Genomic DNA, 24,373 nt, shown 5'->3' on the forward strand with positions numbered 1-24,373 from the left:
TAGGGATCACCAAAACGTTTTACTCGTACGAAAGTTTAACTTATTTCACTTGAAGACTGAAATGACTTGAATAGACACATGACAATTCCGACATAGCAGTCAAAATGTAAACAAATTTATTGAGATTTCTGATTCAATATATCATCAAGGACGTAGACTTTTGAATTGCAAGAAGATGTCAGATGAAGTACACACGGATCATAATTACAGGTTAATTAAAATTCTCTGAGAGATAATCAATGTAAATATTGAAAATCAACAAAAATATATGATGCGATTGATGGGCGGAGACAACTTTTTATTATTTTGTGTTTCTATAATTTTTGACAATTCAACCATGCTAATTGTAAGCCAGCCAAGAATACAAAGGTTAAGTCTATAAATTTAAGTAAAATTTTCTCAATTTTTTTTGAAAGGGATAAATCTCCAAAGGTCATTGGAATATTTTTGATGTTTCTTAGAATAGGATTACAGAATTACTCAGGTCCAGCACAATCTCTTGATTAAGCTAGATAGCTTTAAAAAGCTATATAGCTTTATTAAGCTATTCAATATAGCTTGATAAAGCTATTTATATGCAGTTTTTTTTATATAAACGTTTTTTGAAAGAAAAAAACAAAAAGTCGCAAGTATTTGACTATTCATATATGTACTATGGACTATCAAAAATACAACCTAAATCATAGAAAGTTCTTACATTGCTGCTGTTGAATACTTTAAGCAAAATATAAATTTCCATTGTTTGAGTAACTGTGTGTGCGGTGAGGCGTGGGTAAGTATGATTGCTTCTCATTGTGCTGAACTGTTACTAATTGATTATCCTGTTGGCCATAACTGGCCTCCTTAATAATTTCATTCAAGAAATAACTGTGTGGTCACTCATCAATAGCCCCAAAACTTTTAAAACTTGGAGTACAAAGTCTCTCAAGGAGACACAATGTGGTGAGTGATTTTTACATGCATTGTATTCAGAAGAGAACAAAGTTTAATATTTCCACTGCACCTAGGTGCGACTTTTTGCACATGTTGAAAAAATAGCACATTTGAGAAAAAAGTCTGAGAAAATAGCTTAATCAAGCTATTCCGAATAGCTTAATAAAGCTATATAGCTAAATCAAGCTATATAGCTTAATCAAGAGATTGTGCTGGACCTGTTATTATCCCCTCGCGCAACTAGTTGCGGAGGGGATATAGCATCGCGAATGTGCGTATGTGTGTGTGTTAGTGTGTTAGTGTGTGTGTTACACCTTGTGGGCAAGATTGACAGAAAACCTTTGCATTAACCATTCTCAGCATTTACATACTTGTGTGGCAGTATAAAAGGACGAAGCCTATTCATTTTCAAGTTCATTGATGAAATATTTCTTCAGATATCGCATTTTTAATGCCTCGAAACCCTGAAATTTTATGTACGAGTTGACAATAATCATTTGTGGGCAAGATTGACAGAGAACCTTTGCGTTAACCACTCTCAGCGTTTACATACTTGTGTGACAGTATAAAAAGATGAAGCCTATTAGATTCATTTTCAAGTTCATTGTTGAAATATTTCTTCATATATGGCATTTTCACTGTCTCGAAACCCTGACATTTTATGTACGAATTGACAATAATCATTTCCGCTAGGGAACCAGTTTAAGAGCCAGTTTTAAAGTTACGTGAAGCAGATTAGCAACAAGTGTCAAGGAATTTGGAGTGCACGTTATTCCCGAAAGCTGTAATACAATCCACAAGTTCAATTAACCTCTTGATGTACATGTACATTATTATTTTTCATTACGAAAAAATACATATTGCCTGGAACTGTGAGATATACTAACATCATGTACATTGTAGGTAGGTAAATAATTAAAATTACGGAAACTTATTTACATATAGCATACGTGAAAGTTTCTGCTAGGTATAAGGGAAACTGCCCAATTACGTATGCATATTATGCCCCCCCCCCCCCCTGAAATTATATGCAATTTGATTTTTGATAAAAATAGACATCCTCCACCCCGATAATTTTGTTTAATAAATAAAAAGTGCTGAAAAACAATTTTATATCTTATATTATACTTTACTGCCCCAAATTAGGTATCCCTGTTATGCCCTCCCTTGACCAAGACGCTATGCATTTTGTATTTTGTAAAAAAAAAATGGATCAACACAATAATTTTGTCAAGAGTAAGGGAGCTGATTGTAATGTTGCGGGTTTAAATCCTTTTGTGGGACCTGGAGACTGGTCCTTCGAATGAGACCTTGTAAACCACGGGCCCATGTCCCAATAGATGCTGGCACAAAAAGATCCCTCACTGCTAAATGATCATCAGTGACAGTTCCTATCATAGGAAAGAATGTGTAGCTCTCTACTTGCAAGCCTTCATATGAGCAAAAAATTCCTGAGAGGGACATTAAACAAAATGCTTTGTACTATCAATCTTTAACATGTTTAACGTTCCTCGAAAGAATTTCTCTCTTATGAGAGATTGCCATTTCCAGTGAATGTCCAGTCGCGAGGGGTTGCTCCGCTTAGCGGTGCCCTTGTTTTCTGTTCAGTTTGCAAAGAATATATGAATAATATAATTTATAGTCTGATCTATATCCTACAAGTATGAATCTTGGTTAACATCCCTACGCTCCTTATATGTCCTCAGTTACACAGCACCGTCAAAAGAACGTGTATCTTCTTATGAGCCTCTAGCATACTGGAGTGGTCTGATTCCCTCATGCAAGACGAATGCGGGTGGTTTTGCCCTGAATCCTTGTTCGCTCGGAATGGTTTCGCCCCTTGATTAGCAGACTAATATGAGCAGCTTAATAAAAATTAAAGATGAAAGGCCGCCCTTGTGGGTTTTTTTTTCTATCTATACCGATGTTTTATTCGATATACCAAAATTTTTTACAAATATGGCTTCATTTAGAGCTCTGTATCCATTGATGAATCCATTAAGAAAATGTAGGTAAGTATTTTTTTTGTTAAACCAAAATATTAAATCTATATATTTATTTATATAGGTCCTATTTATTTGTTTTATTGAAATAAATGAATCGATATATGTTGCATTAATTAATTTTAAATTCTTAAAGAATTTCACTCTATATCAGGCATAAAATGATATTCAATGATCTAATTACGTAAAATAAATCACTTAACAGAAGAACATATCTGTAGTTAAATGGGGCAAAACCACTCAGCGTAATACCACTCGGCACGAACATGTAATCGTGGCGATCCCATCCATTTCCTGCAAGACAGGAGATCTATTTTAGTATTTGGTGTTCAATCTAATAAGTCACAGTGTAATTGGTGCAAAATTGTTGATTTTTGAGTTCTTGTCATAACCACAGAAATAACTTTTTGTGAACTTCTAAATGATGGAGGAGCTGATCAAGATGTTATACTTGGTCTTATAAACAAAGGACCAGAGACATTTAAAAATTTATATGTCTCTGTCATTATATAGTACTGTAGCATTTACAAAACAAATAAGGAAAGTAAACCCATCTTCGCTAGCCAAGGATCTCTGATACACTACTCTCTTCATAATCATGAGGAGAGTAGTGTATCAGAAACCCTTGGCTAGCGAAGATGGAAAACTATGTGTATTTATACTTCAGTGTTTATATTCAAAATTTGTGCATAAATTTCATAATTTGACAGCATGCACATTTTAGATTTAGAAAATAAAATCCATATGACATCATATATACATAATAGCCATGCACTACAGTAAAACTCGTTTAGTACGAACACGGATATAACAAATTCACGGATATAGCGAAGTTTTTCAGGGTCCCCGGCAAAATTCGTAACAAATCTTTGTAAAATTGTACGGTTATAACGAACTCTGATATAACAAATTTACAGATATAGCGAACTGATTTTGAGTCCCGTTAAGGTTAAATATAATGAAATTTACATCTTTTATAGCGAACTTTCCAACATTATAAAAAATTTGAAAATTTGAATTGATTTAATTTACTTTTAGCATTTGTATATAAAATTCAATTCATAATAAAACCTTAGTTATCGAAGATATGTTTTGTAATATTTGCTTCCCTAACATATTTGGTAGTAATACCTGAAGGAAAACACACATATTGCGAATTCGCTGTAATGGTTATACGAATTCGTTATACGGATATAACGAATTATGGATATAGCGAAGTAAATTCGCTATAACCGAGTTTTACTGTATAACAGTTTGATAGTGTTATTAACAATTCAACATGAAAGAGAAAATTTTGTCTGCGGTATTCCAGATCAGAACACAAGAGCTTGCTGTTCGGATTGAAGACAGTGACCGAGGGACTGCTGTCTGGACAGAGCAGTAATGTCTGGAACATCCACGGAGGCCTCAACAGGATGTGTGCTCAACTGGAGCATATCATGTACCACGGTCTGAAGAGCATTAAGGTAGGTCAGGGCAGCATATCGTACCATGGTCTGAAAAGCATTAAGGTAGGTCAGGGCAGCATATCGTACTAAGGTCTGAAAAGCATTAAGGTATGTCAGGGCAGCATATCATGTACCACGGTCTGAAAAGCATTAAGGTAGGTCAGGGAGTATATCATGTACCATGGTCTGAAGAGCAATAAGGTAGGTGAGGGAGTATATCATGTACCAGGGTCTGAAGAGCATTAATTAAGGTAGGTCTAGGAAGTATATCATGTCCCAAGGTCTGAAGAGCATTAAGATAGATCAGGGAGTATATCATGTACCACGGTCTGCATGAGCAGCATTAAGGTACATATAGGTCTGAAGAGCATCAAGGTAGGTCTGGAGAAATGTAAAGAGCATCAAGATCAAAGGAGATTCCCCAAAAAGTTTAATATAGATCTACTTAGGATGTCAATGGAAAAAGGTTTAAGTTTTAGTTGTAGGTTCTATTTTATCTTGTGTTTCACTGAAAGCATTTTAAAGTAGGCTTCCTTTTCTTTGGTGGTTTTAAAGTATGTTTTTGGTTTGGAATGCAGATTTTCATGAATTCTTCAAACCAGAAATGATGAATAATATTACAATCAAACATGTTTACAGTGAGCATGCTTGTTAAGTTGTTACGAACTGATGCTTACAGCTTAGTGATTTTCTTTTTACTAGGAGCTTTAAAATATGATTTGAACTTAATTTAATGGACTTTGTTTATAATGAAGCAAAATTCTTTTTCCCTTGCAATTATGGTAATAAGCATGTTTTACTATGATATCCAGTAATAATAAAAATAAAATTCATTTAAACAGGGAGACTTGGGCATACAGCTTGACTTCTGGCCAATTGTGTACAGTCTGAAGACATTGAACCCTGTCCTGGCCCCCGCACTGGACAAGGTCAATAGATCAGGAGGAAACAAGGGAACCACCTGGCTTAGAGAGAGCTTAAGGGACCACACCCTATCCTCCCAGTTATCTACCCTTGTGTCCAACAAGGCACTGATGAGCAAGTTTTACTTCGGTAAGTATCAGTGTGTTAAAATTTATTATTTTTAATAATGTGGTTTTGCTTGTATTGTTTTGAATTGATTAAGATTATTGGAATATCTGGAATTTCAGAGTTTGCTTTCCTTAATGATGAGCAGTACTTCAAGGCTTTGTGTGTCTGTCTTAAAGCCATTGAGCTCAATAGAATTTCCATGTTAGCTGAGCTGGATCTAAAATTGGTACAGGAAATTTATTTTATAAAGTTTGATCCATATAAGTATAGCTAGTTTTTGCTGTTTTAACTACTGTAGATCACTTAATTTTCGCGACACCTTATTTTCGCGAGATAGTCATTGACTCTTTATTAGCGAGACAAAATTTTCACGAATTGTGGTCATTGCTCTATATAATCTTAAGAAATTCTATAATACGCGAGAATGAAATTTTCGTGAGCATTCCGTCTCGCGTAATTACGCGAAAATAAAGTTCTCGCGAATAAAAAGTGATTTACAGTATTATACACAGAAATTGAATTGATTCCCAGACAATATGTAATAGCTAGGTAATTTCTGCAGTTTTATGACATTGGCCAACTTTTGTTAGGAAATGGACAACTTTAGGTTCATTGACCCTCTGATCAATGAAAGATAACTCTTACTGTGACCAGTAAATACCGGTATTATTCCTTTATAAAACTATCAAGCTAGATAGCCATTTCTTTCAAATTTAACCCCGCAAGGTATACTTACCGGTACATTATGTGCATTTTAATTATATATTTTTTAAAGTGGAGAGAAATCAAATCAAAGGCAACATTTTTAAGAATGAAGAGAGAGAGATAATGAACTTTATTACAATGTATATTATTTTCGTGTACATTTGTATCTATTTTGATCCATGAAGAGAAAAAGGCAAAGTACAAACAGATCAACAGTTCATGAATAACTTTATCAGTTAAATGTATTTCATGATCATTTATAGATTATATTACTCCAGCCTTGTCTTAGCATTTTATTTTAATGAAATTATCTATTTTTAGCTAAGTCACGACCACCATGATATCAAGGGAACCAGAAGTAGATCCTGGGCTGTACCAGAAAGAAAGCATCGTAACTCAGTTGGTGATAGGAAGTCAAGTTCCCATGATGCTATGGCACTTGCACCACCTTTTGCATCTCCAAAACAGGAGAGCATCTTATGCATGTCTGATGAGCATGCTGTTCCCTCCTCCATAAGTATGAAAATATTACTCTCATTTACCGGTAGAATATTTAGAGTTGTTTGATTCGTAATAGATGATGTAGATTTTCGACAGCGTGACATATTTGTATTTGCTTTCTAATTCCTTTATTTGTAATCTTGAATCCTAAAATTACAGGAGTATTATTCATAATTCTATCCCACTGCCCCAGTCAAATATCACTTCAGTGTAATGAACAACATATTACCATTATTACCTTATGTCATTTAAAAACACCTGATACTCAGCAGCTAAGTGGTATGTTCATATGTGTAGATCAATTCATATATCGATATACAGGATGTACAAGCATATGATGACTGAATAATACCTGTATTATATAAATATTGATTTTAATGTAATATTATGGTATTTGTTTATAGGATCAAATTGACTAACATGTTACATTTGTAATATAGCACTGTCTAAACTGAAAATATTGATCTCAAAGACAAAACTATATTGACAAATTTTTTGCCACATATGCAAGTCTGTGCTTTGAAGGCTAAATTGTTTTTCAAATTTGTGTAAGTCTGGGCTTTATATAACAGGAGAAAGCACAAGTCCAGAAGAAACCAAGACCTTGGCGCGGGAATCTTTAAGGACAGTTCTACGTAAATCTGGTTCCGAGTCTCCAACAAGGGATGCTCCAGATTTTAGTTTCTATGACAATTTAAATAGTGATCCTCTCCTAAATATAGAATTCAGTGATGAAATGAACCATAGGGATCCCTCCTTAAAGGAAGTGGTGTCCACTCCACAGCTGGTCAATCATAAGTCCAAAAAGGTCATTGTCAGGAGCCAGTCAGATATGGGAATTTCCAAAACCTCGGCTGTGATTAAAAATATATACAAAGATAATGAGGACTTTAGCCACGAAACACCGGCGTCTGTGAGTAGACTTGAAGACATTTTCTCAGACTCTGAATGTCCTCCAAAGGGAGAAGAAAAGGAAAAGGCCAAAGTGAAAGCAAAAGGACATAAGAGGTCAAGGTCAGATCAAGGAGGGGTCAAGGTGGAGAAAATGACACAAAAGGAGAATAAGGTTTCAGCAGAAGGAAAAGGAGTAGTAATATATGAAAATAAAGGTTTGTAAACTTTTATCCTACATATAAATATCAAGGAACATGAACATGTATTATACAGTACATCAATCAACCAACACAAGTTTTATGACAAATGACATTCACTTATGGATATATTATTAAGTTGCATGTTATGCTGCAAATACAGTACATGTATCCTTTAAAGTTATAAGTAACCCATACAACAAATTGTTGGATATTACATGGAAATGATGTTTCAAATATTGAAATAATTAAATTTTTGAAATGGATATTGAAAAGTCTATGCCTTATTTAAATATCGAATTTTTATACATCATGTGGCTTTTTAATTAAAGATGTACCAGGGGAGGGAACATTTAAACAACCGCTACAGGGACAGTCCCTCATTAATTACCTGTCCTCCCAGGATTTCCACACCTGTGCCAATCTAGACAAGGTAAGAAATTACAGGTACATGTGTATAATGTCATGATTTTAATTGTACAGTGAACAGGTGCTTGAATTTTGACTATTATTTGAATCCTATTTTTTTTAAAAACCTGTAAAGAGGTAATGGTTGTGAAAAAGATTTTTCATTTTAGAAATTGAAGGTTCATAAGAGAAATTTTTAATTTCTCATATTAAGAATATCAGTTTTCATTCAAAAGAAAATTAACATGAGGTATATTACAATAAGTTGTGAATCCTTCTTGTTTTACTTTATAATTTACAGGAGAATGCCCATTTTAGTATTTCTGAGGCCTTAATAGCAGCCATTGAGCAGATGAAGTGGAACCATGTGATAAGTCCCAAAATACGCGAGGATGTGGATGAAGAGGATTCAGACGAGGAAATCAACAAACTAAAACAACGAATCCGGATCAGAAAGCAACAAAAACTAAGGGAGGTAAGTCAACAAACTAAACGAATCCGGACCAGAAATCAACAGAAACTATGGGAGGTAAGTCAACAAACTAAACGAATCCGGACCAGAAATCAACAGAAACTATGGGAGGTAAGTCAACAAACTAAAACAACGAATCCGGATCAGAAAGCAACAGAAACCAAGGGAGGTAATCAACAAACTAAAAAAAAATTAATCCGGATCAGAAAGCAACAAAAACTCAGGGAGGTAAGTCAACTAACCAAACAACGAATCCAAATCAGAAAAACAACAGAAACTTAGGGAGGTACGGAAAAAATCCTAAACAATAAACCTGGATTAGATATCAGTAGAAACTTAGTGAGTAAGAAAAATAAACTTCAACATTGAATCTGGATCAAAGACCAATAGAAAGTAAGGGGGGTAAAAAAAAAAAAAGAAATTTAAGGTCCATAAGCAAAAAATTTTTCTACTTTTTCTCTTTCACAGAGAGCCAAATTTTTCCCTACATCAAGTGATGGACTGACTGAAAGTAAGTAATTCATAATTTCACTTTTTCACAAGAAGTACTCAACTCTCACTTGATTTTTTTTTTTTCATTTTGTTTATTTGCTTCTATGTACACTGATAATTTTTTTGTACTTTGAATTCTAGTCACAAATATAATTTCATATTTGTTTTTATTTGTATAGTATAGCATACTTTTGTTTTATAAGTACTTTTGGGCTTTTAATATCCACTATATTTTCATTTTATCAGCTGCTACTACTAGCAAGAGTCCTTCATCAGTTTTAAGTTCATCCTTCCAAAATAATACAGGTGTGCATTGATATTTGTATTCAAATGTTGAAGTTTGAGTGAATTAAGAACTAGTTAACATCTTTTAGTTTAATGCATGTAAATACATTTGTTAATCAAATAATCAGATATATTCAGAAATACATACACTGTATTCACTTCGTGACGAAACATACATATGTACTTTCAATGATTTCTTTCTATGATTATAAAATATCATTATTTCCTGCATATGTTTGTTTAACTTTTCTCTTTTATTTCACTTCTCAGACAGCAGTGATTCTGAAGCTGGGGTGGAAGAAATTGAGTTTACAAGTAAGTTGTCTTTCACTTAATGCACCAGTATTTAGAAATTAAAAATCTAGTAAATTACAATAAACTTTATTCATAAAATGGGTTGTGCAAGGGCTTTTTAAAAAAAACTTCAAATAAAGAGAAGTTATGTAAAATCCAAAGGCACCTTAGGTTGCACACATCTACCCCATACCAAGCATTACCTGAACACTCAGCACTACAAAATTTAAATCCTGTTACATGTACCATGATGGCATCCCAGATCAGTGCTAATTAACGTCTACATGTAGCTTCTGTATATATTGTTCAGGGAAAAATAAATCAACACTTTCCATACAGGAGTCTGAAATTTTAATTACTAACAATTCAAGTTGTAATTCTGTATGTTAAAAATAAAAGACAGACTTGTCAGAATAGCTGTAACATCATGATAAATAGAATACTACATATGGAATACTGATACATTTTTTTCCATTCAGCAAAAAGAGAAACAAATCTAAAATAAAGCACCATACAAATGGTGTGATGACAGATGATTGTGAAAATGAAAAAAAAATCAGTTTCTGACAATTCACTTTTAATGCAACTGAATTATACAGTTTCAGATAATGAACAAGAAAATGAGGAAAATTTGAGTTTACTCAAATCCAAAGGGCTTTCATTATCCCTGGCTTCACTATACTCAGGTATGCACTTCAGTCCAAACCTTACCTCTGCTTGCTTACTTCGCAAAGTTTTGATTTCGAGTCCAACCAAGACAGAGAATCGATTGAGTCTGTCAAAGTTTTAAATTTTCTGATAAAAAATTATTTGTCACTTGTCTGTTTATCTGTATCCTTCTCCAAAACAAGAAATGTACATCAGTTGAAAGCAAAAATTTGATGTTAAACAGTTTATGGAAATCCTAAAAGACCTTATTTATCCCAATTTGTGCTACTCAGGTGAGTGTAGTTGCACATGAGCCTCTTGTTATTTTGATGCACTGAGCATGTGAAAGATTTCAAGAAAAAATTGCTTTTATTTTGTTTTAAAAAACTTAATTAATGTTAAAATCATTTCCTCCAAATGAAGTCAGAATATTAATCTCCAGTATATTTGCTTAATTACATTTACTGAATGACCACTTTCTTTTAAAGATGCTGATTTACAAAAGGTTAAACCTGACAGACAAAGGTAAGTTTTATGGTATTGAATGTATGATTTTTCGTTACCATTGTGCTATATTGTAACAATAAAGTTAAATTTTTGAAACCATGCACGATGCTAGAGTAAAAATCTGAGTTGAGTTTGGACACGAGGTCAAAGACTCATTTAAAACAGATGTTTCTAAAGATTTTAAAATCTATAGGTTTATGTCTTTGTTGTGCAGTTCTATGGAGGTTTCAGACCAGTCTGGAGTATCAGCAGAATCTGTGGCCATTCTTCTACTGAAGAAATTCTCAGAAAAGCAGCTTCCCAAGGCATCTGATTTAGAGTGGCTTGTTCCAATTTCTGAGGCACCGCAGGAGGTGAGAGCACGAGAGAGAGAGAGAGAGAGAGAGAGAGAGAGAGAGAGAGAGAGCGAGCACATTAATGTCAGTGAATGTGTGGTGTCACGGATTATCCGCGGATTTATGTATCGTACGTAACGTTATTGTTACGTCACAATACTGTACGTTATGTTTCTATAGTTAATAACAGAGTCTAAAATAAACCACTATACGATCAAGATGCATTTCTATTCTTTCCACAACAATTTTGGTGCCGTGATCGACGGAATGTCTACATAATACGTAAAATGGAAGGAAGACTGAAAGCCATACGGGCCGGTAACAGATCAGCGGTGACGAAACTTTTCGGACGATTTTTGGACTTGAAAGAAAATACAGCCAGTGAAGTAACGGGGGAAATCGAAATAATCAGAAAGTCCCTAACGCAAAAAAGACAAACTCTACAAGAACTAAATGAACGCATATTAGACGCATTATCTGAAGAGGACATAGAAGAAGAAATCACAAACACAGATGAGTATATGTACGAATTAGACTGCAAAATTAAGAAAACAGAAAAATTTACGATAAGGTTTCATGTAAAACTTTGAACGCCAGTGCTGAGTGTTTTGTACCCGCCTTAGAAATTCATGATAGTAACGTAAACACAGCAGCTGCAATCAACTCAAGTGAAACGGCTTGTGAGAATATTCTAAACAATTTTCCTGCCACTGATCTCGATGAACAAAGTAACCACGATTGGCAGAAAAATGTTTTGTCATTACCATCCAACCAGGCCACAAATAATCATCGACTACCGAAACTAAATCTTCCACATTTTGACGGGGATATACTAGAATGGAATACATTTTAGGATTCATACGAATCAACAATTCACCGCAACCAAACTTTAACACCAATTCAGAAGTTTTCGTATCTCAAGGCTCAATTACAGGACGCAGCAGCACAAACCATTGCAGGATTTACTCTCACAAACGCAAATTATGAAACCGCCATAGACCTGCTCAAGGAACGGTTTGGTCAACCGCAAAAAATTATCAATGCACACATGAGAGCACTTATGGAACTGCATGCCCCGAGAAACGACGCCATAAGTTTAAGAAATTATGGAGACTGCTTGGAATCTCAGGTCAGGAGTTTAGAGTGTTTAGGACAAAAACAAGAGATGTACGGAGCTTTACTTATTCCAGTCATAATCAACAAGCTACCAGCTGAAATCCGGAAAAACATTGCACGTGAGTACGATGGTGACAACATTTCACTACACAATCTTCGTAAAGCTATCAGCAAAGAAGTCAAAATCCTTGAATCAGGCCAGATTGAAAACAGCGATGAATTCCACGCAACAGCAATGTTTCTTACCGGAGCCTCAAAGAAACAACGCCATGTTCATAATGGACACAACCAGAAAACAAGAAAGTCAACTCCTTATGTCGAAAGAACAGAGATAAAGAGCCGCCCATGCATTTATTGTTGCACAGAGAATCACTTTCCAGGGGACTGTAAGAAAGTTACAGAAGTAAGTACAAGATTCGATATCTTAATATGGAAGAAATTATGTTTCAACTGCTTAGGAAACCACCGCGCCACAGATTGTAAATCCCGCAACAGATGTAAAAAGTGCCAGAAGAAACACCACACAAGTATATGCGACATGAAACTAACGAGGGACAGAGACGAGCCCACCAAATCAACAATTGTCAACATTGTAGGAACGAGCAAACCAAAACTCACAGAAATAAACGTTGAACAACGACATAAAAGTGTTTTATGGAAATCAGCTTCCACTTCTGTGAGTCGGACTGTGGACTCCATTCAAGAACGTAGCAAGCTGACTAACAAGATAAAGCAACTTAAGTCAGAGCTGAAGTCTAAGACAGAAAGGATTAACGCTTTGGAACGAGAAAATGGTACCCTGCTAGAGAGATTGTTAAATTTTGACCAACAAAGAAATTTTCAGACTATTGAAGGATATGATGGAACAGATAAATAAACTAGCGTACGAAAACGGGCGTCTGCATAACGAGGTTCATGAATTACAGAATCAAGTTGTTAATATCAAGACCTACAGCACTCACTTGGAGCATTTTCATGCTAAAAACAGCAATCTTCAGTCACGATATGATTACGCCCAAAGGCAAATAAGTTGTTGTGGAAAGAATAGAAATGCGTCTTGATCATATAGTGGTTTATTTTAGACTCTGTTATTAACTATAGAAACATAACGTACAGTATTGTGACGTAACAATAACGTTACGTACGATACATAAATCCGCAGATAATCCGTGACATGTGGAATCAAAATCTATTTAGTTGAACTTTTTGAAATATTTCTTTTTTGCTTTGCAGTTACTTCCCTTGCCAAAGTCTTATCCAATATCCCCTGATGATGGGGAAAGTGAAATGGAAGGATTTACAAACTCTGTGATTGGGGTAAGAAACATGGCAACTTAATGGTTGCATAAGATGTATTTATTTACATGTAAAAAAAAAAGTCTTTCTAAGACTGCCACACTTTTTGGTCTGACATCTTATTGCAGTGCTTTTTTTTCAGGCATTGAGATTGAGGGGAAACAATGAATGGGCCCCTCCCCGATCTCAGATAATTTTTGACATTCATCCATATCAGAAGTGAGTGAAACTTGAAATCAAACTAAGAGCATTATTGTCTTATTTTGTGTCAACTGTGAAAAGGAGAGTTAATTTTAAATACCCCTAATGTACAGTACATTAAAATATAATAGACAAAAGATAAAAGTTTATTTAAATACAAATGTAATTTGATGAATTTTCAGGAGAGGGGATGTAATGGAAAAACAGAATTTCCGGTGTGCTGGATGTGGAACCAGAGTTGAACCAGGTAAACCGACTGAGAACTGGTTTTAATTAAATTCTTAGAAAGCAAAATTTTTGTATATTTTATAGACAGTATAAAAATTATTTCCTTTTGATATACACTGTGTATACATATATGCAGTGTTTGTTTTTCTATTTTTTTTTTCTTTTAACGAAGAAATTTGATACATTCAGTTGTTGAAAAGTAGTTGAATGGGATATCAAAAAATAATTCAAATTTTAGTGGTAAAACGTCATTTGATTGGGTAAAAGATTTAATCCATTTTATATAACATATCTTGTCTATGTCACAACGAGTTACGCCAAACATGTATTACTCCGGTTGACTTTACTTATAAAATTTGTTAAATTGAAGCCTTTTTCCGGAGGAAAAATTGTCTCATTGTCTACACTGAAATTAATTTATAAGGATTGAAGCTTATTTCAACTTATGTTATGAGGTTCTTATTTTATGAATTTTGCATTTCAGCCTATATGAAGAGATTCCGATACTGTGTATATCTTGGGAAATATTTCTGTCAGTGTTGTCACACAAACAAAGTCAATTACATTCCTGGACATATAATTAGGAAATGGGATTTCAAGCAATATCCGGTGTCTGATTTTTCTTGGCGCCTACTCTCAAGGATTTTTAACGAACCTTATTTTAATTTATTGACAATTAATCCATCATTGTTCAAAAAAGTGAAGATACTGGATACTATTCACGCTTTACGACTACAACTTATGTACCTGTGTAAATTCCTTGCAATTTGTAAATATTCGGAAAGGTAAAATGTATTTTCTTTAATCTATATAATTTTTCTTGATTATTGAACATTTGAGTGGGAAATTGAATCACAAAAATAATAGTTAATTTAAAACTTTAGGAAATGATAGTCAGCATCTTATGCTAAATTACAATCATTGGTAAAGTTTTATTTGAGTAGTATTATAAGTTTGAAAAAAAACATTACTGTGACTTATCTGCTTGAGATTACAATACATTGGTTAAGTTTTTTACATGTAATAAATGAAACATTCATGTCTCAAATTTTAATAATTCTTGATTTAAATTGTATGTTTTCACAGTATTATTAGCAAGATAAAGACAGAGCCTTCCCATTGGCATGAGGATGTTGATGTGTATTCTATCTGTGATCTTGTCAATGTAAGTTCACTTTTCAGTTATCTTCTTTGATAATTCGAAATAATACATTGTATTTGTTCTTTAAAGCATAGGAATGTGTAATAATGTGTTATGGCTGCCAAAAGACCTGGATTTTATTCAAATATTTCGTACATTTTCCCCCCCCCCCCCCCCCCCCCCCCCCAAAGCGAAATTTTTTATATGACTTTAGGGTTACTCTTTAAAACAACGAAATTTGATGCCCAAAAAAACCATCTTGGATGGCAAAACAACAAAATTTTAACCCCGTGACAATTTGATATTCTACTGTATTTCAATTTAAAAAAGAAAAGATTTTAATATTTACAGTTGAACTTGTTTAATCTGGATGTTTTATAATCTGAAATTTTGTCTAAGGTTGAGTTATTTTTTTGTACTAAGACTATGGATAAGTAAATGGATTATGTTTTTTTTTTCAGATAAAAAATAATTCCATGTGTACAAAGCTCAGGGATTTGGTGACAGAAGCCACAGATCACATAGAGGAATGCACGGTAAGACAGACTCTGCCTGGTGTTAACCCACATTCTTTACCTATACACGTTTGACTCATCTGAGAACTGTACCTTTGTTTAATTAGCTCATCTGAGCCAAAAGGCTCAAGTGAGCTCTTAGCAAGCTCTGTCTGTTGCATGTTATTGTTGTCAGTGTCCTCGTAAATTTTTCCCAGTTTCCCCAGAATCACTAGTCAGTTTCAGCCAAAGTCGACACAGCATAAAGAGGACCGAAGTGTGTTCAGGTGGACAAGTCCTCTTTCAAGGGAGATACATTTGTAATTCAGTGTTTGTAAAAATTAAATGGCAGCTTCAAAAGTATTTCTTTTCAGCTTGGCCAGAAAAGATTATTTTGTTTTTGAAATCTTTATTACATGGTGTAGAATTAACTGCAATTAAATATGTTCAAATCATGACCCCATGGGGTAGTGTGTACAGCAGGGGATCAAATGTATACAAAGGAACATTAGTAAACTCATTTGCAGGTATCCTCAGATAGTTGATTTATACTAGTATTTGATCAGATCAAGCTAGAATATGTGATTAGTTTCACAAGGCAGAATGTAGAAAGAAATACCGGTATTTCAAAGTGGCTAGACCACACTAAATCATTCACGGTAATGTCATAGTAACTCAGGAGAGTGTTATGGCCCATGGGCCTCTTGTGGTACTTCTCTATGGATATTCTTATACCTGTCTAATTTTGTAGTTCTGCCAGGGATTTGGATATATTTGTGAGCTCTGTAGAGATGAAAATGATGTCATCTTTCCATTCCAGCTGCATACAGTCACTGTTTGTAAAGGTTTGTTACACTTTGTGTTTAATTAGATATTCCATTCAGACAAATATTTATCATACTACATGTATTATATCACTATCATTAACAAAGCATATCATGTTATTATTCTCTCCTTTCTTTCCAGACTGTTCATCTTGTTTTCACAAGTCGTGTTATATAGAAGGAAAATGTCCAAAGTGTTCAAGGCTTGAAGCAAGGTAAAAGTACCATAGCATGAAAACAAGTGTATACATGTAGCAAGCATGTCAAAAATTTTAAGTCGTGCTGTGTTGTAGAGAGGGCTATGACGTTCTTGCCTTAGTTGTCTTTTCAAAGAATTATTTTTTCTTTCTGTTGTGAGCAGGGAAGGTTGTAGTGTACATACTGGTTAAGATAATTGTATATTTGAGCTTAAGTATAAACTGAATGTGCAACCAAATCCTGATACATGATGGTATATTCAGATAAAATTTCAAGGTGCTTTACTATATTTTGTAGAAGAAGACAGCTACAAGAAACTAAAGCCCTAGATTCATCAGATGAAAGTGACACCTGAACTTACAGAGTAGATTGGTCATGAAGTTGTGCAATGATTGTGATATTATTTATTGACTATAGACTTTATTATTCACTGATCGAAACCCTTCATGTTCTGTAAGGCTTTTAAATAGATGCTTTAAGTAAAATGTTCTTCAAAATTATACAGAGATAGTCATGTATGATCTTAAATACATGTATGTCTGCATAAAATGTGTAATAATGTGCTAGCTAAATCATGAATAGTTTAATGGCTATGAAAATTTAAGATACAGCTCCAATTCCAAGATGAATTATTCATGTCATTGGAGTTTTATATAAAACTGTTCAGCATTGCACATTTTGCTTAAGAAAGAAATAAAATCAAATTTCCATGCTACTTTAAATCAATTAGCTAATTTATATCGAAATAAATTTCAATAAAGAAATTTTATATCCTTATTTTTTTATTTGTTTTTGTTAACTGTAAAAAAAAAATGCAGCATTCTTCGTTGGAATTAATAATTAATGTGCAGACTAAGGTACCATAATTTATTCTTCTGCACCTACCTTAAATCAGTCAAAAACTGTATAAAAATTAGAGCTGAATTCTTTTTAGAAACAATTTCTTTGTTTACTACTCTTTTTTTTTATTTACCATTGAAACAATGTTTTTTGGAGTCAATAACCAATAGAAAAAATATGCATCTTGTTTTATTCCAGTGTACTAAGTTGTAGTGAAATTGGATGAAATTGAAACTGATGCTTAGAATTGCATCTGAAAGAAATTGGGGGGGTGGCTTTACTATCTGATGCTGTACTCTAAATCCACCTGTTTGTGCTATGCACTCAGTATTGATCAGAGTTAAACAAGTGGTGCATCTACCGTTGATGATGTTTATTGTACCTTGATGATGTTTATTGTACCCTCAGGTTTCAGATGCTGCTTTTCAGCAAGGATGTTCAAAAATTAGAATGATCAGGGACAGGTAATTTACTTTAAAACATTTTATCATTTTGGGAGAAGGTTTCATTCATATCGTAACAGTTTTTGCCAATTCAACATTTAGATATATCGACATTTTATCAATTAACAATACCTGTGTATAAACGGTAGCGGATAGAAGCAAGGTAAGAAAATATTTATTCGGCAGGCGCGGATCCAGAAATTTTTTCCAGGGGGGGGGGGGGGTCCACCCCAGTCAAAAAGAAAATCCAATCCCAGAAATTTCTTGACAAGCAAAAAAAAAAAAAAAAAAAAAACTCGCCCAAACGTCAAAAAACTATTTCGTGGGGGGTGGGGGTAGTGGTGACTTCTATTGCCTCAAATCTTTCACTTTTCATACCCATTTCACACATATTCGCGTTTACCAGGGTGGGTCAGCGTTTTCCAAGCGGGGTCCAGTGTAACTTTTTTCTTGTTTTTTTTTTAGTATATACATTTTTTAACCGGGTAAATTCCAGAGGGGGTCCTGAACCCCCCCCCCCCTAGATCCGCGCATGTTCGGCGACTGCCAAATAATTACAATGTACCACGGTATCTGGCGGCCTCCAGTTATTTATGTGGCGGCCGCCAGAAGAAGTACAAGCTCTAGACAACAAGTGGATGAAACAAGGACATCAACATTCTCGTGTAAAGTCAACATAGAGCTCGTAGAAAAATGAACTAAGATATTTACGATCTGTAAAAGAAAAATATTTCAATACTTTCTAACCTTTTAAACTCATTCATATCCAGTTCACTTTATCAAATAGATATTGTTGGCATCGCAATGTAAACAGTGTAAACACGATATAGTGTTGATATCGTCAACATTGTCAGTTTTTCTATATTGACATTGTCAACAACGATATCATAATACATCGTCTACTTTGTTTTCATTCACCATCATGTTGACATCGTCCACATCGCAAAGTTGACATCGTGCACGAGACATACCTCTTTAAACTTGTTTCCATTGTTACTATTTACAAATATGTTTGACTGACAAGGTCGGTCCAGTAAGAAGAAGATATAAACATGGAGCTAATTCAGCAGCCAGGGAACCAAGATAGACATGTGTCAAGGATGAAGTTTTGTTTGTTGCTTAAAAAAACAGAAAGAAGGTGAACCATACTGATTCTGTTTTTAATTGTTTAAATTATGATTGACCTCTCCCTTCTTCCCCCCCCCTTCCCCACCTTAAAACATGACTAATTCACAGGTGTCTTCTTGTGATTAATGAATCATAAGGCCGGAATTAAAAATATCTTTGTTTCCCCTAACCCGACCCTAAATTCTTAAGTTGGGTCGGTAGTTAGGTAAACAATTTTATTTTTTGACAGCAGCTTTGAAAATAAATTCTAAAATTCAATGGAAAATTACTTTTATAAAATAAGAAAAGTACAAAAGAAAGCGATTTGTGAACAAAATGCTAAGTATCGCACATATGCCGTTTAAAAGCAAAATTCATGATTATAATAATATTTCACAACTGTTTCTTAGTTGAACTTGTGAAATATCTCACGCCATTACATTTACATGTATATAAATTGAATAAAATAGACAAGATTCTCAAATACACAAATACCAGACATACGAGTATATTCTTTCAAATCTTTCATTAGCCTTCAAAGCTTATAGACGATCAATGTCCTTTTTGAGGGCCATGAGATTTGCAGTGGTTCTGGAGTATTTTGCTTTGGAGAGTAAGTGGCTAATTTTACATCGCAGGTTCGAATCCCAATGAGTAACGTTGAAATCGGTCCTTCAAAGGGGACCAAAAAAACTTATGTCCAGTGAATGTTGGCTCAAAAAAGATCCCCACTGCTTAATGGCAAAAAAAAGTGCTGAGTACGTCTAAATCTGGAGCAATGGGGAAATGTTTAAATGTCATCCTAACAAATCTCGAAAGAATTAAAAGCAAAGAAACAAACAATCTTCAAGGGCCTAAATAAAGAAAAATACACTGAACGTCATAGGAAGCTGAACCATTATTTCAAAACTATTTGGAAAGAGTATGTTAACAATATTTAAATGAACCAAAATCTACAAATGATCAAAATGCTATATGCTATATACGTCATAGTCACGAAGTTCAACCACTTAATAAAGGCATGAAGAAAGGACATCTGATTTATATTTATCACGATGAATATGCAGACATATTTACAACAACTCCTATGGTTCCATAATGGCATATAGTAAACATAGGAACATAGATGAATTGGTTATCAGATCAAATTTAAACTCAAATTAAATAAAATGCAGTGAAATTGAATGATGTGTTCACTAGGTGGGTCCTTCATCTACTCATGAGGCGGGCCTTACCATGTATTACGTACCTTAAATTCAAAGACAGGTTTGTTTGTTTGTTGTTTAACGTCCCTTTCGAAAATTTATTCACTCACATGGAGACGCCAAGACACCTCCGAGACACTCTTAATTAGTCATGGTAAATTTCATTATCGAATTGTTTCAAGAGTGAAGAATTCCAATTAGCTAAAAGCATAAGATTGAGATGTTGCCATTGTTTATGAAGAGCTAATGCCCTGTAATCAGATCTGGACGTCATTTTGTTTCCAACAAATGCTTGAAAGTCACAGAAGAACAATGTCGGCCGTTCAGATAAAAACTGATTTTGATGAAATTGTATTTTATAAAACTTGGCTAACAATAAAAAAAAATATTTGAATCATCTTATTTAAAAAATCTTTTCAGTCGGCGCGATTTAATTGGGTCGGTCGCGTTAGGGGAAACAAAGGTATTTTTTATTTTAGCCTAATGCATTTTCTTTTCTCATTTTTTTTTTTATTTTTGTAGATTGATTGAATTTCATCACTTTTATCGCCCACAGGGAAAGGGGTGGGACAACGGTAGTCAATCACACAAGGTGTAGGAGTCCATTGTAGGGTTCCAGGATACAGGTACAGTTACGGCGATAGAGCCGCTATGTTCGACCAAAGGTTACAATGGAATGCATATTAAAAACATTCAATTAATATATTCTTCTCAAGAACATCGATGCCATGATTAATAATTAATATAGAATCATCCTAAGGTATAGTAGTGTAGAATCAAACCTTTTTTAGTTAAAGCGATATCTCTATATAAGCTTAGAAGAGATATCTATCTATGCCAAAGAGATATACTAGTATCTCTTATTGCTTCTAATAAACGAATTTGTTGAGACAAATGATGTTTTTCCACCTTTTATATATAATTTGTCATTGGGTCGTTTTTGGCCTACTTCTTTCATCCAGTTGTTAGGCCTTTGTTTTTATACTAAATTTGATTACGGAATACTCTCTTTACTTGATGAATGCATAGGGCTCACAACGGGTGCGACCGATCAACAAGGGATGCTTTATCGTCCTAGGCACCTGCTCTCGCCTCTAGTATTTCCGGGGTTCCGTATATTTATGCCCTGCTTCTGTAGATTGTTGGACATCAATCAAAGCTCGATTTTCAAACAGAATGGCGGTTCAGACTCCATTAAAAAAACATACAATGGATTTTACATTTCCTTTTCCGTCATTTAAACGCAAGTCTTAGAATAAAAACTTGATCCTTTCATATTCAAAAATGAATTCTTATGGCTAGATCCAATTAATATACCCATTTTCCACTAAATATGCTTTTTAAAAAAAATCACCCAGTATGTCATTCAGTAAAATAAATGAATCAAATATGTTAAAGATGACTTTACTACGAAAGCCTATTAGGATCAATCTAGAGAGAAAAAAAATTTAAAAGGCGTTATACACGCATTCTCAATTTATAGTCTCAATTTGCTTTAAATAATGTACCGCGTTTTAAGTAATATAATATTTCAAATAAATTTTATTTTCTGCCAGTCTTACGAACCTTTGTTGGTTGTTGATTAAAATATAACAATTGTTTGTTGTAGCTTGAATGATTGTCTTAGGAGAAAATCGCATTTTATAGCAGAAATCGATATTTACGTTACTGTCGCCGATCATAGTGTAGTTTTTATTTTAAACCGAAAAGAATTTTTAAATCATTAACATATCTTTTTCTGAGTAAGATTGTACTACATTTGAGTTATATTTTCTGAATATCACACCCTTCACACATATGCGTGTCACATATTTTAAAAATGTTAATATATTTATCAAATTTTGATTCACCGCAAAATTATTACTTTTCTATTGAAAAATTCAAAAGGACTGGAAGGAATGATGAACTAACTCAATAGGACTAAGCTGTAACTTTTTAACATGATGAGCACCCTTTCTATTGCATGGAAAGGTAAAAAAAGACACTGTTTATCTGTGTTTATGAACAATAGCCCCCCTTTTCTTATAAGTCCAATGGTTAAAAAATTCATCGATATTTACGTGTTAGTATTTATTCACAAATTAAGTAAGAGAACTACACTGTCCCCTATGGGCCAAATTGCCTTACACTCAAGCACTAGAATATGCCTTTGATTAACAGTGGAATAATTGAACAATGGCATTAAAAGTTACGATAAATCTCAGAAAGATATTTACGTTACCGATATTTACGTTACCATGTTTTAAAGTAAATAAGTATTAATTTCTAAAGCTGTTTGAACAGATTTGCGAGTGAATCTTTATGATGTAAATACTTAAGAACATGAAGAAATATACACTGTTTCTTAAAATGTCATTTTTTCTGTAACAAGAGTGCAGAAATGCAAATGGAAGTGCACATGCAAAGGTGAACATTTTTAGTTTACTCAATATCTTGTGCATCCGTGTGATTTGAAAATTGGATTGACATAATATTATTCACAAGTAGAATCGTGGTTTAATGATTGAATCCATTTTGAGCAATTGGTTAATATTGCATAGTTTCAAGTGTAATGCACGTTATCATTCGGAACATAAATCTGAAACAAAACTTTCTTCATTTCTGTATTTTGCTGTTTGTTTGAACTGATAGTGATGGTCAACTTTAAAAAATGGTTATATACACTTGAATTGTATACCAAGCTAAATATTTTGAAGAAAAAAATATCACATTTTTGTAGGAAATATAATTCCAGAAAATATAACATGCAGGGGGGGGGGTAATTTCCATCGGGTAAAAAAAGAAAGACGGCTGTGGGTGTTGTGTGTCAAGATACTGGTTGAAATTGAATCCATTTCCAATTTTGTTGCTATATGCAAGAAATACATTTATTAACATGTATAAAATTTGCACCTAATTTTTCCCATTTGCATTGTTGCATAGACATATGACTTAGGAGGTATGCGTCTATGCTTTAAGTCTAAAATTCAATTTACGTTATATGAACGTAGAAAGTATATTGCTCTATAGAGCACATGTGATGTGCAACTGTAATTATTGACAAACTTTTTAAGGGTGGTGGGCGATCTTTGTTTTATTTTTGAGATTTGACGATAAAGTTTTCACAAACAATTAAGCATTTCTGGTATGTAGCAACAAGGGGGGGGGAGCATCGTCCAGGCAAACCCTGATATTGTTTTGTTTTGTTTAGCCTTACTTCAACTTCTTTGGAAAGAAGATGTGGATTTGGGTAAATGTTCAGTGAAAGGCTGGTTGCCCCACCCCCACTAATAGTGATGTACGGAAAATATAGTGTAATAATTGGTACTGAATGTAGTTGGCATTGAAAAAAGTCGCCACCCCCCTTAGGATTTTCGACTTTGAGCAAGTTTTCTCACCCCGCCCCTTTTTTTGCCTTGTCAACTTTCCAGGTAAGTAAAAAAAATTCTCTGGCTACCCCATGCCCCCCATACACACACATACACTTTCAAAAACGATGCTATGTGAATGACTGCATTTGAAATAATCAACAGATTAAATGGTGGAAGGGGGGTGTTAAAAATTACATTGTTTGCCTGCTATAGATAAATCATTTATAACCTGAATTTTCAATTCAACCCTTTGTAGAGAACAAGTTTAGAAAATTCATAAAATTCAATAATTTGAAATAATATAATTATTTTTCCCGCAATATACTTTTATTTTTGTATGATATCTATTTGCGATATTTACGTGATATTTAACAAACACTTCGTAATCAGGTAATGGCTATTAGAGATATCTAACCTTTTATATTGGAAATAATGTGCGTTTCTCTGAGCAGATTAATAAAGAATCAATTAATGTAGCATTTTAGGGAATATTATCATTATTAAGCTTATCATCGAATGTGCTAAAACTTGTTAAAATAAAAGAAAATAATTTCATTTAAATGCAAAAATTATGTACGTTTTATTTTTACTAATAATTGAATCAAAGATTGTACACCCCTTGCTTACAAATGTGCTTAAACGTTTCATAAATGTTTATAGTTAACAAAATTTGATGTGTATTATATTAATTTTGTATTTAAAAAAAAAGTCTTTCGTTTCCAAATATGGCTTTTCAACATCACGTAAATATCTTGGTGTAAAATTTGATCCAACCG

The 24,373-nt window shown here is 33.8% G+C and overlaps 1 protein-coding gene across 4 annotated transcripts; it reads left to right on the top strand.

The window, feature by feature from the left end:
- Nucleotides 1-83: 83 nt before the first annotated feature.
- LOC134262750 (run domain Beclin-1-interacting and cysteine-rich domain-containing protein-like) lies at nt 84-17,374 on the top strand. 4 transcript variants are annotated; one of them, XM_062745097.1, is made up of 23 exons: nt 84-210; nt 4,249-4,402; nt 5,227-5,437; nt 5,536-5,642; nt 6,443-6,638; nt 7,195-7,731; nt 8,046-8,146; nt 8,423-8,596; nt 9,062-9,104; nt 9,332-9,391; nt 9,641-9,685; nt 10,264-10,350; nt 10,801-10,837; nt 11,034-11,172; nt 13,504-13,587; nt 13,709-13,785; nt 13,950-14,014; nt 14,480-14,780; nt 15,082-15,160; nt 15,598-15,672; nt 16,382-16,475; nt 16,597-16,669; nt 16,950-17,373. In XM_062745097.1, the coding sequence occupies exons 1-23, from the start codon at nt 176-178 to the stop codon at nt 17,005-17,007; spliced, it is 2,832 nt and encodes a 943-aa protein (XP_062601081.1). In that variant the 5' UTR covers nt 84-175; the 3' UTR covers nt 17,008-17,373. The 4 variants fall into 4 exon arrangements, with proteins under 4 accessions (XP_062601081.1, XP_062601090.1, XP_062601083.1 ...); XM_062745106.1 differs by lacking the exon at nt 10,264-10,350 and having other exon boundaries at nt 16,950-17,374; XM_062745099.1 differs by lacking the exon at nt 9,332-9,391 and having other exon boundaries at nt 16,950-17,372.
- The last annotated feature ends 6,999 nt before the right edge of the window (nt 17,375-24,373 follow it).

The sequence above is a fragment of the Saccostrea cucullata genome, unplaced genomic scaffold (assembly GCF_032062105.1).
Source record: "Saccostrea cucullata isolate Sc308-1 unplaced genomic scaffold, CSIRO_AGI_Scuc_v1 ctg3394, whole genome shotgun sequence".
NCBI lineage: Eukaryota > Metazoa > Mollusca > Bivalvia > Ostreida > Ostreidae > Saccostrea > Saccostrea cuccullata.